The sequence below is a fragment of the Notamacropus eugenii genome, chromosome X (assembly GCF_028372415.1).
Source record: "Notamacropus eugenii isolate mMacEug1 chromosome X, mMacEug1.pri_v2, whole genome shotgun sequence".
Lineage (NCBI taxonomy): Eukaryota > Metazoa > Chordata > Mammalia > Diprotodontia > Macropodidae > Notamacropus > Notamacropus eugenii.
In genome coordinates, this window is record NC_092879.1 from 61,482,389 (window position 1) to 61,502,016 (window position 19,628).

The 19,628-nt window shown below is 39.9% G+C and overlaps 1 protein-coding gene across 5 annotated transcripts; it reads right to left on the minus strand.

The window, feature by feature from the left end:
* Window positions 1-868: 868 nt before the first annotated feature.
* Window positions 869-18,736, minus strand: LOC140515166 (uncharacterized). Of its 5 annotated transcripts, XM_072625710.1 has the most exons (8): window positions 18,402-18,736; window positions 16,959-17,088; window positions 14,908-15,017; window positions 14,628-14,738; window positions 11,552-11,653; window positions 9,702-9,774; window positions 3,718-3,875; window positions 869-1,185 (listed from the first exon to the last, which is right to left on the minus strand). In XM_072625710.1, exons 3-8 carry the CDS (start codon window positions 14,990-14,992, stop codon window positions 974-976), a joined length of 741 nt encoding a protein of 246 aa, XP_072481811.1. In that variant the 5' UTR covers window positions 14,993-15,017; window positions 16,959-17,088; window positions 18,402-18,736; the 3' UTR covers window positions 869-973. The 5 variants fall into 5 exon arrangements, with proteins under 5 accessions (XP_072481811.1, XP_072481813.1, XP_072481814.1 ...); XM_072625712.1 differs by lacking the exon at window positions 18,402-18,736 and having other exon boundaries at window positions 16,959-17,413; XM_072625713.1 differs by lacking the exon at window positions 18,402-18,736 and having other exon boundaries at window positions 3,718-3,872; window positions 16,959-17,251.
* Window positions 18,737-19,628: the final 892 nt, after the last annotated feature.

The window sequence follows — 19,628 nt, forward strand, 5'->3', positions numbered from 1 at the left end:
CCAGGGTCACGTAGTCTGAGGCCATTAGAACTCAAGATGAGTCTTCCTGATTCAAAGTGTGGCACTCTATGCACTATGGCGCCACCTAGATGCTATTCATTGAGTCCAGTGGTAACTTAAAAACCAGTTCTTAGAGCCCTCTGTGCTTGTTGCTAGTTCCACCACTTTCACAATGGAGGTGATTTTTAAAATTTATTTCAAAAATTTATCTTTGATTTCAAGGGTTGCCATGACCAAAGAGTTAATCTCCCAATGGCCAATATACTAGTGATGTCTTAGCTACGTTATTCCTTGATACCATACTTAAACGTGTGTGGGGCGCAGCTAGGTGGTACAGCGGAGAGAGCACCAGTGCAGGAGTCAGGAGGACCTGAGTTCAAATCTCACCTCAGACATATGACACTAGCTGTGCGACCTTGGGCAAGTCACTTAACCCCAATTGCCTCATCCTGGGTCAGCTCCAGTCATCCTGATGAATATCTGGTCATTGGATTCAGATGGTTCTGGAGGAGAAGTGAGTCTGTGACCAGCACAGCCCTCCCTCACTCAAAACAAAGTCAAGTGCAAGTCATGTCATTATTTCTGATGGCATGGTCTTCTTTGGCAACAAAGGATGAACACACACAAACCTGTGTGAAACCTTTCCAACCAGAGCTTGTGTATCACTGGCAGAGCCTTGAAGAACCTAGGGTCACCTTCACGAAGTCCTACTCTGAGGCCTCATCATGCTGGATAGATCACTGGGCAGGCAGTGAATTTTCTCACCACCTCATTCTAACTGACTCTGCATGGGGACAGCCTCCTTTTGTCTACCAAGGTTCTCATTATTCCAGAAATGGATAAATAAAAAATAAAACCAAGAGAACTATTACTTCACACCATTTTTATTCCCCTACATCCCTGCTTCTATTTCCAACTAGCTTTTATTTCACTAGACAGTGAACATTCAAAAGCTGGGTGTGTTTCTTGTACTCTAATCAAGAAGGTGTGATGATAACTGAACCTGGTTCTTCCCCTTATCATCCTGTATTTTCTCTCCGTCATTCAGATCTGGAATTTTCATGTCTTGGGTGTTAACTCTCGAACCTCTCTTTTTCTGATTGAGTGTTTCTTCTTTTATTAACACCAAGGTAGGATCTGATCGTCTTCTCTTACGTCTCTTTTTCTTTCTCTCGGTTTTCAAAACTAAAATAAAATATATTTGTGAGTCACTGATATATGGGTACAAACATACCCTACAGAACAAAACCATCTCCCATCAATCCTGTGGATATATCAGAAATCCCACCCAAGCACCTTTGGAAGTAACTTTCTCCACTAACGTCCTTTCCCTTAATGCTATGTTTTCATAGAACCAGTTAATGACATTAAGTAGGGGACTGTTTCCAGTATCATTGGAGGGTCCATTTGAATTCCCCTTTTTAGCCACTTTCCCTGACAATTTCAGGATCTATCACACTTGGTTAATAGAGTGTTATGAATTGGCTGCACACAGACATAGCTCATCAAAAACCAGTGTTTCCAATGATTCATGGGACCAGCACACAAGCACATGGATTTTCAGGGAGATTTCCATCTCCTTACAAAAATGGAGGGACATAGACAAGGGATGGCCCTGTGATTTCACTGGTATAGGGTACTTCTAGTTGAGGAAAGTACCTCTACTAATAAAGGTTAGCACTTTCTCTGCAAATTATAGTCTTAGAAAATTTCTTGCAACACTGAATGGTTAAGTATTTTGGTCAAGGTTACAAAACCTATCACATGGTTTCACTGAGTTGAGAATATAATTTCTACACTAGCCATCAAGAACACATACACTAAAAACAAAGGATTACATATTACTGGAGAAAGACTGAGAGACATAACCAGCAGGAGCAAGAGTAAGGTTCACCTTCCTTAAAGCCAGTGGACATTGGCAGACAAACAGAGAGCCAGAGAGCACGTTTCCAGGAGCTGACTCAGCAACTGCTTGCCTTCCCATGTGCCTGTTTCATCCCTACCTTTCCCAACTTCCAACTGTCTTCAGAGAAAGATAGTATTCTGCACATTGAATCCCTCTTCCATAGGGATTTCTTTTTTCCCATTCACACATCTCTTATTCTATCCATGCACCCAGGTTAAATAACCCTGCTTTTAGGGTTTGTAGCAAACATTAAGGTGGTAAACAAGAGGAAACTTGAGATAATGAGGAAGAAAATTATTCAATTAGAAAAATGACATTAAAAAGGTTAATTTTAAAGTTGTTTCCCTACCCTCATCATCTGAACTCTAAAAGCACACCAGTACAAAGCATTTACCTGGGTTATGAATACAGTTAATAAAAGCTGGAATTCATATAGCATTTTAAGGTTGTAAAGTACTTTTTTGAATAATTTTTTATTTTTCCCAATTACATGTAAAAACAATTTTTAACATTTTTTTTTTAAATTTTGAGTTCCAAATTCTCCCTCCTTCTCCCTTACTGCCTCCCTAAAATGGTAAGCAATTTGATGTTGCAAAGTACTTTAAAGACATTATTGTATTTGAACCTCACATCTCCATTAGATGGGCATGGCAGATTTATTATTACATTCATTATGAAACCATGATTATTATAATGTAATGAGTATTATTCCATTTTGCAAATAAGGAAAATGAGGCTCACAGAGATTAAATAATTTGCCTGTGGGAACACAGTTGGTACATATAAGAGTCTGGACTCAAATCTAGGTCTTCCTGGCTTCAGGTCAGATACTGTATCCACTAAGCCACACTTGTCTCTCCTCAAAAGGAAAGGCTTTCTCTCTATAACAGGGCAGTCTACCACACTAAGATGCACCATAGAACTAGACAGACTCTGTGTCCCATTCTACTTGTCCGTGTGTGTGTGTGTGTGTGTGTGTGTGTGTGTGTGTGTGACCCCAGTTGGGGTTTTCTTGGTAGAGATACTGGAGTGTTTTGCCATTTCCTTCTCTAGCTCATTTTACAAATGAGGAAACTGAGGCAAACACGGTAAAGTGACTTGCCCAGGGTCACACAGCTAGTAAATGCCTGAGGCCACATTTGAACTCAGAAAGATGGATCCTCCTGACTCTCGTCTTGATACTCTATCCGCTGTACCATCTAGCTGCCCATTTCCTCTACCTTTTCTAGATGTTTCAGGAAGCAGCCCTGGGTAGTATGAATCAAATGGTCTTGGCTGCCTCAGGAGAAGGTGGGACAATTTTGGCAGAGTTGTCTCTTCCCCTTCATCCTCTACAGCTAGGAGGAAAAGCCAACCCAAGAGGACCCTTCCAATTCTGAAATTCTGAGGTTTTGTGATCTTTTGTCTACCTGGGGTCAGACAGCAAGAGAATACAAATGAAACTTATGTTGGGGTGAGAGTCAGATTGTCTAATGATGGGGTAAAAGCCAGATTTCCACTCCCTTGGCAGATCTGAGCAGGCTATGTAAAAAGGCCCTGGGTTCCAGTTCATCTTGGCCACTAACTCACTGTATGTCACTAGGCAGGGTGCACTGGCAGTGGATTGAAACAGACAAGCACTCCATCACCAGCAAGGATCTATAGGAAAGCAAGAAGGGGACCACTCTTAAGAAGGACCTGAGATTCCACTTAGAAATTTGAATCAAGGTGTGAAATTTTCTTGTCCTTGGATTCCACTTTGTTCTAGGCTCTGATTTTCCTTGGAATAGTTTTGCTTTGTTAAGCAAATAGATCTTTCATATAAACTGTACCTGAATGAAGCACTGTTTTGAATTCCCTTTCTTTTCTTGTGGCCTTAGGAAGTCTTTCCTTCAGCTCCGATGTGTCAAGTTCCTTCAGTAGGCTCAAAAACATAAGGTTCTCTGCAAGATTGCCAAAGTTGGAGATTTCCTCTTGCTTCACGCGGCTACTAGAAGAAAAGAGCACACAGGAAGGTATTTCAACAAGGAAACTTTGTCACTTGACTATCAACTGTTGTCCTTTGATAATAAACAAATAAATGCTCTTGACTTAGAAAAGTGGAGAACATCTTATAAACAAGGAATCCAGAAGAACCAACTCTTAATCAACCCTCGGGGATCTGAGATAAGAGAGACAGAGCAGATAAGATAACAGTTTTGGCTGGGTATATTCCAGGTCTCTTCTCTCCCCTCTCCCCACCCCAGGACATTTTCCTTCCTGCTTAAGAGAAGATTTAAGTTAAAACTCAAGATAGTATTCCATCCATAATATACTCCATCTATATAATATAATAATAACATACTGCAAGTGGAAAGTTGGGGAGGAAAATCTTTGAAGAATATCTATGAGTAACAGGTAGTTAACTCTGTATTAACAACTGCTCAGAGATCAACTCAGCAATCCATTATGATTACAGATGATGAATGATGAAGAATGCTACCAACCTCCTGACACAGAGGTGACAGAATGTAGAATCAGACATGTTTTGGGACATGGCCAACTTGGGAATTTGTTTAGTTTAACTATGTTTGTTTGTTACGAGGCTTTTCCTTCCCTTCCTTTTCTTTTCTTTTTTTTTTTCTTCTTTGAAATGGGGAGGTAGGAGGGAGAGAAATGCGTGACAATTGGAAAAAAAAATTAAAATTAATCAGGGAGAATAACTAAAAATATAGATAATCTGTTTGTGGATAGCAGCGAATGGTTAGTTACTCTTAATGGCCCACACTTCTATAACCCTTTCATCATAACAACTTAATCAGGGAATGCCAGCATCTCCATTTTACATATGTAACAAATGAGGCCCAAAGAAGTTAAGTGCCCTGAGCTGGAGTTTGAACCCAGGATTCATTTTGGAGGCAGTACACTGAACATCTCATCTTCAGAGAGATCGCAGATGTGCTGGAGTACTTTAGAAAATTTTCTGCTAGTGTTCACTTGTATCAAGACAGATAGTCAAATAGAAAGCTGCCTACTTGTCTAGTGAAATGTACCACTTCGAGACTGTAAACATTATTCTCTATGTCTCATTACTGTCTCTATGGTTAACAGTCTCCACTTACCTTAGCCCTACCTTACCCATTTTCCACTTCAAGCTGCCTATCCTTTCCACTCTGGAATCCCCATTCCATAATGAACTGGGTTTTTTTTGGTTTTTTTGATCTTTTTCCTCTCCAGGGCATGGTCTTCCTTCACAGTATTTCTTTTTTTAAAAAAAGTTTTATTGATGTTTTTTGTTTTACAGTTTATACTTTTATAGATGACATTAACTTCGTGAAAGTTCTCTTATGCACATTTCTATATCTGTAGTAACCCAACCTATTTTTAAAAAAATTAACAGAAATCTATTAAATCTTTCATAGGACTTCATCATATTCATATATTGCAACTCATTCAGTCATTCCTTAAATGATGGGCATCTCCTTAGTTTCCAGGGGTTTTTTTTGCCTCCACAAAAGTGCTATTATAAATAATTTCGAACATATAGGAGCTTTCTCTTTTGGGCATAAGCCTAGCAGGAGTATAGTTGGGTCAAAGACAATGCACTGTTTAGTAAGTAATCCCAAATTACTTTCCAAAATGGTTCTATGCATTCACACTGGACTTCTTTCTCTCATCCTCCTTCCATCTTTTTGCCCTACTTGAGACCTGGATCCCCTCAGATGATGCAGTAGCCATGGCCATCCTCTCTAGCACTGGCTGCAACTTCATTTTTCTCCCTAACACACTGGTATGGGAAGGGGAGTCAAAATACTCCCTGCCCTCCACTGCTTCTTCCAAACTCTCAGGGACATCAATCAGCAACCTTTTCTCCTTTGAAGTTCATTGGTTTAAAATGTTCTACTCTATTTAAATTATGGTGGCCATCGTATACCAACCTCTAGATTGTCCTCCCTTTTTCTTATGGAGTTTAGCACCTGTATTGCTGTCTTCCCTTCCTCTCCTCCTCAACTCTTGCCCTGGTATTTGGGGACCTTACTATCCATGTTGATACTCCTTCAAACTTTTTAACCTCCCGATTCCCTCAATCTCATTAGATATTACAATCTACTACTTCTTTCCATCTCAGCCACACACAGGAATGGTCACACCCTGAATCTCACAATTATCTACGAGTGTTCTAATTCCTTGATCAGAAACTCTGACATCATTCTATATCAGGGATTCTTAACCTGGGGCCTGTGAACTTGCTTTTCCCCCCGCCCCATACTTTCATTAACTGTACTTCAGTGTAACTGGGTTTTCTTTGTGATTCTATGTATTTTAACATTTAAAAACATTCCAAGAAGTGACCCAGAGCTTTTATCAGACTGCCAGCTGGGTTCAAGGCACATAAAAGGTTAATAACCCTTGCTCTGTACGATTCCATCCATTTCCTCTCTCCCCATGTCTCATTTCTTCCAAACCTATCTGTTGTCCTCTATGAGATTTCCAATCCTGTCCCTCAGTAATCTCTTGGGTCATTTTATTCCTTCTCGAACTTTACTTTCTTACCTTCTCAACCTCGATTCTGTAGTTAAACCAGTTCAATTCCACATAATTTACTCTCAAATCTCTCACCCCCACCCCACCCTGTTCTTTCATCAATCATGCCTTGCCAAGCTCCAGGCTTGGATTGCTCCCACCATCTACTTCCTCTTCTCTCACATGCTGCTGATTAGAACTGAAGGAAGTCACACATTCATGCTAAAATTCATGTTGCCTGACTTCAACGGGGCCTTTGCTACAGAAAGGCAATCCTTTTATTCCTCCCCAACTGATTTCCCCTGTTTCGCTGCCACAGAATCTCATCCAAACTTGCTTTTCCCCAAGCTTCCCATACCTTCTTCTCCATCCCTTTCAGTTAAGGGCCTTGCCTCTTATTTTACTGAGAAAACTGAGGCCATTTGAAGTGAGCTCTGTCTTCTCCCATTCTATTTCAAAACCCCTGACATCAGCTACTCTCTCCTTTCCTAAGTCTCTGACAAAGAAGTGGCCTTTCTCTTTGCCAAGATCAACCCCTTTACATGTATGCTTGATCCCATCCCCTCCTGTTTCTTTCAGCAGACTGCATCTTCAATCACCCCGTCTCTCTATGATCTTTAATCTTTCCCTTTCAACTGGCTGCTTTTCCTTTTGCCTTCACTTAGACCCAAGTCACTCCCATCCCTAAACCCTCCACCAAAAAAAAAAAAGACACAAACAAACAAACTTCACTAAATCCTGTTCAGTCGTTTCTGATTCTTTATGACTTGATTTGGAGTTTTCTTGGCAGTTTTCTTACTGCAATTGTTCACCATTTCCTTCTCCAGCTCATTTCACAAATGAGGAAACTGAGGCAAACAGTGTGAAGTGACTTGCCCAGGGTCACAAAGCTAGTATGTGTCTGAGGCCAGATTTGAACTCAGGAAGGTAAGTCTTCCTGACTCCAGGCCCAGAACTCTATACACTTCAGTGCTACCTAACAGCCTCTCATGCTCACCTTGTTAATAGTTTAATTAACACCTAAATGTTAATGACTCAGGAATCTGTATACTCAACACCAGTCACTCCCCTAAACTTCAATCCCACACCATGAGTGCCTATTAGACATTTCAAATTGTATGTCCCAGAAGAATTTCAAGTTCCGTATGTTCAAAAAGAACTCATTTCTTTCTTCCCTAAACCCTTATTTCTCTGGAAGGCGCTACCATTCTCCCAGTCTCCCAAGTTTGCAAGGTCAATGTCAGTTAAGACTCCTCATTCCAATCCAGACTCACCAATCCAGTCAGTTGCCAGATCTTACGGTTTGTATCTCCACATCAGCTTTCTCAGATGACCCTTTTTCTCCACTCACAAAGCTGCCACCTTTGTTCAGGCTTTTATCAACTCTGGTCTAGATTATGGTAACAGTCACCCAGTTGGTCCCCTTGCCTCAAATCTTTACCAGTTCCTGTCTGTCCTACGCACTGCTGCCAAAGTAATTTTCTTTAAGTATAGCAGTATACCAGTTTTACAAGTTGGATAAACTTTTAAAGGCATTTTGCCCTATTTCACCTGAATTATATTTACAAATATAGTTGTTCACTTTATAGCAGAGAATGTGGCAGGAGATCTGGACTCCTGGGTTCTAGAACTGGTTTTGCTTTTCACTAGCCATCTGAGATTTTGGGGGGCCAGTTAGGTGGCACTGCAGTGCAGAAAACTTAGGGCCTGGAGTCAGAAAGACTTATCTTCCTCAGTTCAAATCTGGCCTCAGACACTTATTAGCTGTGTGACCCACAGCAAATCACTTAATCCTGTTTGCCTCAGTTTCCCCATCCGCCAAATGAGCTGCAGAAGGAAATGGCAAAGCACTCCAGTATCTCTGCCAAGAAAACCCCAAATGGGGTCACGAAGAGTCGAACACAACTGAAAAAACCAACTAAGCAACCAAAAGTCATGTGACTTGGGGCAAGTTAGGTAATCTCTCAGCATGCATCCTCACCTGCATAATGGAGATAATACCAGTCCTGTAGACCTCACAGGGTTGTTGACAGGGTTTTCTTGTACACAGAGGAACTCAACTAATGTTTCTTGAATGAAATAATAATTTTGCAAGTAATGAAGTTCTAATACAGAATCACTGAGTTGCAGAATGTTAGAGGAGAGGGGAACTTAAAGATCTCTTAGTCAGACCTCCTTCATTTTGCTGAGGAGGGAATTGTGGTATGGAGGGGCAAGGAGACCTGACATCTAATCCTGTTGCTGGTACTTGCTACTTTACATTCAATGCAAAGTTCTCAACTTGAAAAATTAAAGAGACAGAAGGAAATGAAATGCCAAAGGAATTTCCTATTCAAGAAAGTGTAGATCAAGGCTTTTCATGAGGAAATAACTTAGTATGTGAGTCAGGTCATTAGATAGCTTTGTGACTTTGGGTGAACTGGTCCTTTCTCTGAGATAAAATGAATTCTATGAATCTATATTTAAGTTCAGGCTACAAATATTGTCTCTAGGGGATATAGATAATTTTGAGGGATAGTGTAATGTTATTTATATAATACCAATGAGAAATTAGTGGCTGCTGCTTTAGTGTTTCTGAAAGGGGAAAACAGAAAAGGTGTCTATCCGCTGTACTGCTGGCCTACAAAGCAGATAATGTTCTACACAAATGGATGAGTGTTTGGCACCCTCTTTAGAGCCACCTTGTCCCTTTGCCACACGTTTGCAGACAATGTTTCCTTTTCAAAGTGTTAATAAATAAAACTTTCAGAATTGACTTCTGGCCTAATACCCAGACTTAAGGGAAGGAAAGTTCCACTGTCTGCTTCCTAGCACAGGTTTTGTGTGTGAGGGCAATGAGAACAGTCCAGGATGAGAACCAGTCACTACTTAGAACAGGATATGTAGTACGAGATCGTCCACCACTAGCTTGAGCCAAGAGCGATTTGCTCATTCATTTCCATTTGCACTTTTTCGTAATTTGTAACATCTCCCTTGAGTTCCTGGAAAGCCATGAGAGTTATTTTCCTGTATAATTCATGCACTAATCTAGTGATGGAGATAGAGGTCATAGATAAGGTTAGAGATTGAGAAGTGGAAAGGATCTCAGAGGTCATCTTGTATAACTATGTCATTTTACAGCTGAAGGAAACTGAGGCTTGGAGAAAGACAGTGATTTTTCTCAAGGTCACACAGATAACAAATAGCAGAGCTGGAGTTTGAATTTAGTTCCTCTGACCTCAAACCCAGTACTTTTCCCACTGCACCATATCAATTCTAGGTCCATCACAGAAAGAGAAAAATATTCTATTTATTGGCTTACAAATATACTTACTAGATGGCAAACCACAGAGTTGCTCCACCAGTTATGGCAAATAAGAAAGACAAACAGCCAAGGAATATGATTTCTGCAAGAAGATTTGAACCATTATATATATATCACTATTTGAAGTGGGGAGAAGAAAACACACACACACACACAAATTCAATCAATCTGCCATGATTCTGTTTGATCTGTCAGTTGCTTCCTATATTACTACACTGGCTACCCAAATGACAAACAACTTACTGGGTGGATGTGGCTGTGAACATACAAAGGCATCTGCTGACCATTTAAATAGCTTTGATTTCTGAAGTGCTTCATATTTTATGTAGCCACTTCCATATGTATATTATCATCTTGTCTGAGTCTCAGAACAACTCTGTGAGATAGGTAACGCAAAGCTTATTATTGTCATTTTAGAGAGAGGAAACTACTGTCTAGGAGAGGTTGGGGTTAATTCACACTCAGGTCTTCTAATCCTAAATGCAGTACTCTTATTACCATACTAGAATAACATGTATTTTTAAAAAATTTCATTAAATTCTATCAATGTATACATTTCAAATCTGGGGATAATTATTGCCTCAGTTTCCTAATTTGTAAGGTAAGTCAGGTCAACAAGCATTTATTAATCACTTCTTGTGTTCCATTCACTGTGCTAAGTGCTAGGGATACAAAGAAAGGCAGAAGATAATTGTGCTCTCAAGGAGTTCCCAGTCTAATGTACATACTAGATGATACATGGCAGATCACAACCCATCCCTGCCTTTTTATTTTGTGCCACTCTTGTCCACGTCCTCCCATAAATACTCCATGGGAGTCTGTTGGGAGCCTTATGCCTCACTATCCACACAGCAACAATTAAGTAGATAAAACATTCCATGAACTTCAGTGTTGGTCCATCAGTAAAGAGAGGACAAATACACTGGATGGAAAATAAAATGTGTCTAAAATTGAACAGTAGGAGGAAAAGGGGCATAGTGTTCCAAATGATCTCAGATTTCTCTTTGAAACAAAGGAAAAATCGCTATTTTCCCAATGCTATCATGAAGCCAGGAATCTTATAACATCATAATTTCTAAAGAATTAAACTTGAGGGTTCCCCAAAGAGCAAATGTGACTAGGCTGCACCACATAGCCAATGGAAAATGGAATGAGAAAAATGGCATAATGGATATCAGAAAGATGCATGACTAGAAAAGGAGGTAGGCCACCCATTTGGTTCAAGTAAAAGGTAACTGATGGGCAACTCACCTGCTGTGCTGTTAAGAGATACAAGATCAAGAGATCTAGAGGAAAGCCCCACCCAGCATGTTGGATGGAGCTCCCACCCCTCTGTCCCCACTTTCCTTCACAATGGTGGAAGACTTATGGGAGGGTACACACAAGAATGGTGAACACGAAGCCATAAAAATGGTACAGTCTAGCTGTAGTGGACAGGTTGTGATCTTTATCAACAGAGAGAATATCCCTTCCTCTCCTTACCACACACTTCACAAAGCTTGTGCTACTTAGGTCATGCCCTCCACAGAATCTTTCCTGCTTCTACCCTAGTCAGTCACCCCTCTCTGGTCACCACTCCCCCAGATGTGTTGCTTTCCCCATTAGAAAGTATCCTCACTGAAAGCAGAGACTGTCTTTTCTATTTGTGTCCCAAGAGCTTAGCATAGTGTTTATCAAACAGTAAGTGTTTACTGAATGCTCTTCCTTCCTTCCTTTTTTCTTGTATTCACTCTTCCACATTTTTAGGACATCAAGGACACATTGACATAGCAATGTAATCATATTTTTGTCCTGAATTATATATTTCTGAAGTGACATAGCAAATAACAAGCAATTTATCATAATTAGATGTCTACAACCGTCATTCCAGTTGATTTCTTTCCTCTCCAGAGTACGATCTTCCAAATATTCATTTGGCTCAGTGTTTGCCTCTTCCACGTCCACGTGAGCATCTGTAGGATCTGGCATAAAAAATGAGCATTTGTTAGGAAGTCACTGTCTGGATTGAACCATATAGCATTAAGATATGTATAACTATATTACTCAAGGATGTTAAGAGTATGGTCATTAAGGTATTGGTCTCAACCCCTCCAATGCTGGGGGAGAATTTAAGGGTAAGAATTTATGGAAGGATGAATTGGGGAGAAGAACTCTGGATCAAGCTATTGTCAACAACAATCTCTAATGCATGTATATGTGTATCTGTACATTTTATGTACACATTATAATACACACACACAAACATAGATATAACTAGTCCATGATTTCTTATCATGGAGACAACTCTCTGGTTGTCAGTTCTTTATTCCCTTTATTTGTCCCTTTTATTCTCTTTATATATGTCCCTGTGCGAGAATCTTTCCAGGTGGTGTGTCTAGTGACATGGATATATATGTTACTTAGGCCAGTGTGCCTATTGAGAGATGTGTGTTGGTGCAGGGTCACACAACCCAGGTAATAGAGTGATGTGTGATTATATGTGTGGGAGTCATTCATCCCATTTTTTTCAGTGAGAGGTATAGGTCTGTGGTGTGTGTGTATGTGTATGTTGATGTTTGTAAGTATCACTTTGGCCAGTGTGTTCAAGAGTTGTGTATTTGTATCTATGTGCAGGAATCACTCAGGCCGATGTGTTCAGTAACAGTGTGTATGTGTGTGTCTATAGGAGTCCTAAGTTCAGTGTGTCAGGTAACAGTGTATCTGTTAGCGTGTTAGCATAGGAGTCAGGCCATTGTGGTTTAGGAAGGATGTGCGTCTATATGTAGGAGTCATCCAGCCCACTATGTCCATTGAAGGGTATGTATCTGTATGTGTTTATATGCATGGCTAAGTAGGAAGCCAGCGTGTCTAGTAAGTGTGTGTGCGTGTGTGTATGTTTGCATGGGGATCATATCTGTGTGTCTATTGAGGGGCTATATACACCTCTGTGTGGAAATCCCTCAAGTCAATGTGTCCAGTCAGGGTAGTGTGTGTGTTTTTGTTTACATGTCACTAGTGGCAGTGTGTTCAATTTTGAGAGTTGTTTGTGTCTGTGTGTAGAATTCCCTTGTGTCAGTGTCCTATGAGGTTAGTAATGTGTGTATGTCTATCTATAGATGTCATCCTGCCTACTGGGTCCAGTGAGGGATATGTATGTTTGTGTGTGTGTGTGTGTGTGTGTGTGTGTTTGTGTAGGAGTCATACATTTTAGGGTATCCAGTGATGTTTGTCTATGAAGCAGCCCAGAGTCTCCAGTGTTTGTATGAGTGTCTTTGTTGGTGTGTGGGAGTTACTCAAACTACTGTGTCTGTGTGTACTTAGGAATCACTCAGGACAGCATTTTCAAGGGGTGTGTGTGTGTGTGTTTGTATCTATGTGTAGGATTTATTCTAATCAATGTGTCCATCAAAGGGAGTATGTATGTGTATTTCTGTGTAGGCGTCACAATGCATTGATGTCAAGTGAGGTAATGTATCTGTGTGTACATATGTTTATGTAGGAGTCACTCAGGCCACTGTGGTCAATAAGAGAGATGTGTCTGTGTGTCTGTATATAGGAGTTATTAAGGTTAATATATCCAGTAAGGTATAAAGAGCCCAGTGTGTCCAATTAGAGGAGTGTGATTGTGTAGGAGTTACACAACCCAGGGTGTCCAGTGAGGTGTATTTATTTATGTAAAAGTCACCCAGAATAGGGTGTCCAGTGAGACAGGTATGTGTCTCTGTATAGAAGTCATTCAGTTCATTGTATACATGAGGGAGGGGGTGTGTGTGTGTGTGTGTGTGTGTGTGTGTGTGTGTGTGTGTGTATTGTAGGAGTCATTCAAGGCCAGTGTGTTCAATGAGACATGTTTGTGTGTGTGTGTCAATCACATAACTCAGTGTGTGTGTGTGTGTGTGTGTGTGTGTGTGTGTGTGTGTAGGAGTCATTCAAGGGCAGTGTGTTCAATGAGACATGTTTGTGTGTGTCTGTGTGTGGGAATCACACAACTTAGTATGTCCAGTGAGGGGTATATATTTGTATACAGGAGTTACTCAGATTACCTAAGAGGTGACTGTTGCCACTGAACAACATAGTGACTGAGTATCACACATCCTTGTAACATCAGGCCATTTCTAGGCAGAGGGTAAAGGCAACTGAGGATCAGGAGCAAAGAACAGATGCTGACTGAACAGCTGCTGCCTGAACAGCTGCCTAAAAGGATCCTGAAGTTCTGTTTTTTGTTTTTTTCTTTTCTGTCTAAAACTTTGATCTTAACAGTACAGGATGAACTGCCAAAGCAGTAACTTCTACTAATTCAGATTAGCACCTCCTATTGTCTCATAGGATAGCCTGGGGCAATAGAAAGGTCAGTGATGTGCCCAGAATCACCCAGACAATATGAGTCAAAGGCTGGACTTGAACCCAGGTTTTTCTGGTACTAAAGCTGACCCTTTGTTCATTACATTCTGCTGTCCCCCCATAGCCTCTATGTTCTAGCCAGAGGAGATGACTTACTGGCCCTAACTACGACCTTCTTGGTACACTGTTCATATTCTTCTGGGAGCCTCCAATGTCCAATGATACATTACAGATAAAGAAAACTGAGGTGCAGACAAGTTCAATGACTCACTTCTGACCACACAGTTGGTAAGGGTCAGAGGTAGTATTTGATCTTAACTGCAATACATGTACACTACGGGAGGCTGTATGGCTCAGATGACAAATAAAACTGCCTTTCTCCTCTTTTCTTCCTTTCTCTTTTGGGTAGCTTAACTGTATTCTTTACTCATGACCAAAAAAGTGAAATGAAAACAAGTTGGAACAAGGGCCACATCCACGTACTATGCCCCCACTGAGCTCTCTCTTCCTAGACGTAGTTGTCCCCTCAGCTTCTCTTTTCCTAGTAGAAATTACTCTCTTTTCCTCTTGGGGGTTAAAGCAGCTATACCAAATATAAACAAAATGATAATTTACCTGGCTTGATGTTGTTAGGAAGAAGCTGCTGTTTCACTTTGAATAGTTTTTCATCCGTATCTAAGAATCTTTTAAAGCTCTTCTTAGATGGTTCATAGAAATTTACAGGAGCTACAAAGTACATTTTGGGTTATTTATCTTCAAAATAAAGTAAACTGCCAAACGACATAACAGCATCATGGAGTCCCCACTCCCCCCAACCCTCCAGAATAAAGTTCAAGGGAATAGGAACATCATGTCCATTTCAACCTAGTTAATAGCCTGGTCAGTTTCAACTCACCGGAGTAAATGAAGGAGATGTGAAGCAGATACTGAAGTGAAAGGAACCAAAAAACCACCCAAACATACATTGTAAACCGATTCATTGGTTTAAGAAGTATGGAACTTTTTCTGTAAAATGGAATTAAATTTACTTTTAAAATGTAAAATTAATAAAATTTGTTAAAATTTTAAATTATTATTAACTACATACTAGAGTATTAAGTTATAATCGTTACATTGTCTAATTATAATAATTAAATTGTTTAAATTAAATTATTCATTGAAATTATTAAAATATTAAAACTATTTTTAAATCTAAATTTAAAATTAATTTAAAATTTTTCTTTAAAATGAAATTTTAAAATAAACACCCCAAAGTTTCTAACCAATCTTGAGATGTTCTCAGGTCCCAGGAACAAAACAAACTGCCTTCTTCCCTGAGGGTCTGGAATCTTAACTGTGCCCTCCTTTGTGATATCACGCCCAACTGACCACTCCTGAGGCAGGGTCTTGGTTGTCATGGTGACTATAACCAAACTAAAGGGTGGGATGGTTCATCAGGAAAGCAGGCCTTCAAGCAGGCAGATTGACTCCAAGCTCTGAGCTTTGGAGGACTAGCACTTCCCTCTTGGCACCAAGTTCAGTGGTGAACTGTCTGCCAGTATCCTCACAGTGTGGTACTCAGAGTCAATGGGTATCCCTGGGAAGTAGAAGCACCAAATAAAACTAGTGCCAAGTGAAGCATCATTTGAATAATAAAAACTTCATATAGACAACTCCCCTTGGGTAGACAATTCAGGGACTATGCCTGAATGGCTGATACCTCCAGGGTGACAAAACTAAGAAAATAAAAGTAGACATCGCCTTAGTCTACTGATTTTGGGAAGTGGATCTTAGAGATCCTGTATTCCAGGGGTTATTAAGCTGCAGTCTGTGATTTTACACTAGATTTTAGGTTCTCTGTAAATTTGGAAGGGAAAAAATGACGTTTGGTTTTGGTAAACTCTAAATGAAATTAAGCATTTCCTTCAATTACTTAAAAATATTAATGATTTTGACAAGGGGTCCATAGTTTTCACCAGTCTGCCAAAAGGTTCTGGGACTGCTCTAGCTCAATCCTACCTTTTGTTGAGGGGGGAAACCAAGGCCCAGAGCAGGGAAATGATTTGCCCAAAGTCACTCATATAGGTAATTGCGAAGTTAGGACTTAAAAGCAGAATGACTGAGTTTCTGTAGCTATATTGTTAATTAAAGTACCATTTTGTTTCTCATGTAAACACATGTAATGTTTCAAACTCTAAAATAGTGGTTTCTAGAGGAGTATTTCATCCCAAGTCAGGAAGTGATAAATTCTTTTGGAATATGAATCTAAAAGAAGATCAGCACTCTAGTGCTTTCTTCCTTCCCTCACTTCTTTTTCCCCTCTTCCTAGAAATGTCCCCTTTGTCCCTTGTCTTCTAAGTTTCAGAATCTACAGGGTTTCTAACTGAGTTAGGGAGAGATACAAGCCCAGAGTAAGCTAAGTTGAGGCAGCCTTGCTACAGAACTCCTATTAAGACAAATTATACTATTATGCCTTATTAATATGAATATCCCTTATAGGAAAATAAACAAACATGAATCTCAATATAGGTATTTTAAACATTAATCTGAAACACTCCAGGTTAATATGAATTATACTATTATGTCTCATTAATATGAATATACCTTATAGAAAAATTAAACAAACATGAATCTCAATATTGGTATTTTAAACATTAATCCTAAATATTTCCCTATTCATACTAACTATACTATTATGCTTATTAATATGAATATTCCTTATAGAATAATTAAACAAATATGAATCTCAGTATTGATATTTTAAACTTTAATTCTAAAAACACTCCCTATTCATACTAACTATACTATTATGTCTTATTAATATGAATATCCCTTATAGAAAAATTAAACAGACATGAATCTGAATATTGGTATTTTCAACATTAATCCTAAACCTTCCATACTAATTCGTTTCCAGTATTAAGCCTATGCACTCCTTATTTATTCCAACACCAATGAAATGCTTACCTGCGCTGGGCACGGGCCGGCGGTGGCACGGTCCGGCGGTGGCACTGTCCGGCGCTGGCTGCTCCTAATCCCAAAGCGTGAGCTCTTTAAATGGCTGTCTCTCGCTTGTTTTTATAGAGATAGTGGCGCCCTTGTGAGAGGAGCAGTTCGTGGCTCGTTGGTTTCGTATCTCCCCAAATGCTCCATGCACGTGTTTGGACAATTAAATTTCACGTCATTGTGCTACAATAAGTTACATTGTTCTGAGCTGTCCTGGGCCTCGGAGCCTCACCTTTTCTCATTTGAGTCAAAAGAAAACATGATCATACTGAAAGTTTTTAGAGTGGGTCTCAGTATGTCCCAGAGGCAGTTCTGATCATTCTCCAAGATGGAATCTGTCAAGTGGGACCAGGAGACCTGGGTTCTAGTTCTGGAGAACTAGACAGAAAGAGCATTTATTAAAGTGCCCGTTTTGTGTCAGATACTAAGTGCTGGGGGCGTAAATGCAAGATAGTCCCTTGCCCTTGAAAAATCCATATTCTAATGGGGGAAAACAGCACCTAAATGTGTGGGGGGTAATAGCTGTCATTGGAAGCCTGGTTCCAAGCCTAAAGTTGGAGTCCCAATTTTGAAAGAGGTAGAAAAAAAGGGAGAAAATATTCTAAAGTGCCTACTATGTGCCATGCACTGTGCTAAGCCTAAGTACTTTACAAACATTATCTCATCTGATCATGCCTAATGAGTAGGGAGGAGATGCTATTATTAATCATATATTATAAGATAAGGACACTGAGGCAAACAGAGGTATTATGCAACTTGCCCAAAGTCACACGGGCTTCCTGACTGCAAGCCCAGCACCCTGTGCACTGTGGCACCATCTTGCACATGGAGGGTTAAGCTCGAGTAGAGAGTACATGACCCTAAAATCTTGGGAGATTTTTTTAATTTTTTTTTTTTTTTTAGTTTAGGCTAGGCATGGAAACCCTTCTATAGAAACCACAATTCGGGAACATACAAAAAATGCCCTGAGATCCTGTACTTTCTGGACAACTCATTAAGTATTTTAACTGATGCCTCTCTCTAGCATTAGGGATCTTATCTTTCCAAGTGAACTGGCTAGGTGAGTTACCTTGGGCAAGTCACTTTCTCTCATGAAACCTCCTCTAAAAAATGAGAAGTGGTTAGATTAGATTCTAGGTCCCTGGGAGCAGGTACCGCAAAGAACATCTGCTTTAACTCCTTCATTTTGTAATGGCAGAAACTGAAACCACTTTCAGCTTGAAATATAAAAAATGAAAGATAGTTGCTCCAAAGGAAAGACTCTTTCCCTCCCTCGCCTTCTCCCCCATCCCCCAAATATCTCAAGACCCAAATGAAGAAAGTGATAATAGACTTACTTTGGGAGATTTCAATACCAGAGCTCTGGATGACCTGTAAGTGTAGAAGGGTCACAAGCATACATACCTGCTTCTTCCTCTGAAGTGGATTCAAGCCAAGAGTTTTTTGAATCCCCACAAGCCCAAAATAGGCTGCTTCAGCCTGCTCCTAATCGGTTGGTGGGTTGCCTTGACAATTTCCCCAATGCCTTTACACCTGACAAGTGGCTCTCTACAGTTTTAAGAGCACTCAGTGGTATTTTAATAAGATATTATTGTTTGATCATGTCTGGCTTCTTGCCAGGATGCACAAATTTGGGATATCCGCCCCAAATATTCACACAGACTATCTGTGCCCAATCTGTGGTAGAGCATTCCGAGCTTGTATTGGTCTGATCAGCCACAGTTGGACACACTGAAATTTCATTTTATTATGGTGATGTCATTTTGGTCCTCTTTGAAGACTTAAGTTGAACAACAACAGCTATGGTCATTGCCTGTAGAAATCTGTTTTGCAACAAAGTTTTATTTTGTATTTCTTTGAGAATTTTCTTTCTTTAACTGGGGCTTCTCCTGTTGATTCTGTACTCTGCCCTTCTCCCCACCCTTGATAAGTTAGATACTGCTGGCTGCTTCTCTGCAAAGCCAGCCTAATTTGATTTTATTTAGGCCTGTTTTATCTAGTGTCCCAGATTCCGTTTGGGAGATATTCACTTTATAAACTATTATTTATAAACCAGAATAACATTTTCTCCCCAAATAAATACAATGTCTTGAAACAGAAGGTTGGCACAGAAATCATTGTTTAGGACAGGGTGGGAGAAGTGGGGCTGTGTTTTGCCCTTGAGATAACACCAAACAGAATTCACTTTGATTTAACAAGCATAGGGCCACAGGATCCTAAAACTAGAATTGGAAGAGATCTTAAAGGGGATCTAGTTCACTTTCCTCATTTTGCAGATAAAGAAACTGAGGCCCACCCACATTGGCCCAAGGTCACACCAGTAAAAAGTGGCATAGCCATGTGGACCTTTTAAAATAAGGCTAATTGTATAATAAAAAGTCCGTCACTCTTAAATATAGCTATATGTATATTTACACATGCACACGTGTTCATGTATGCATGTATATGTATTGTGTTTGGGTATATATATGTACATACATATATAAACACACACACACACACATATATATGCATAAGCATGATGCAGCAGCATGAATGCTGGATTTTAAATTAGAGGGGGTTGACTTGGATCTTTATCCCTTGCCCATGAGACTTTGGATAAGTCATTTCATCTTTCTTTGTCTCAGTTTC

Bases quoted from the DNA above. Each gene is read 5' to 3' on its own strand.
- LOC140515166 (XM_072625710.1), bottom strand. From the start codon at position 14,992: ATGAATCGGTTTACAATGTATGTTTGGGTGGTTTTTTGGTTCCTTTCA. The intron at 11,654-14,627 runs GTAAATTATCAT...TTTTTATGCCAG, and splicing joins TCCTAACAACATCAAGCCAG to ATCCTACAGATGCTCACGTG. The intron at 1,186-3,717 runs GTACAGTTTATA...ATTTTATTTTAG, and splicing joins CAAAACAGTGCTTCATTCAG to TTTTGAAAACCGAGAGAAAG.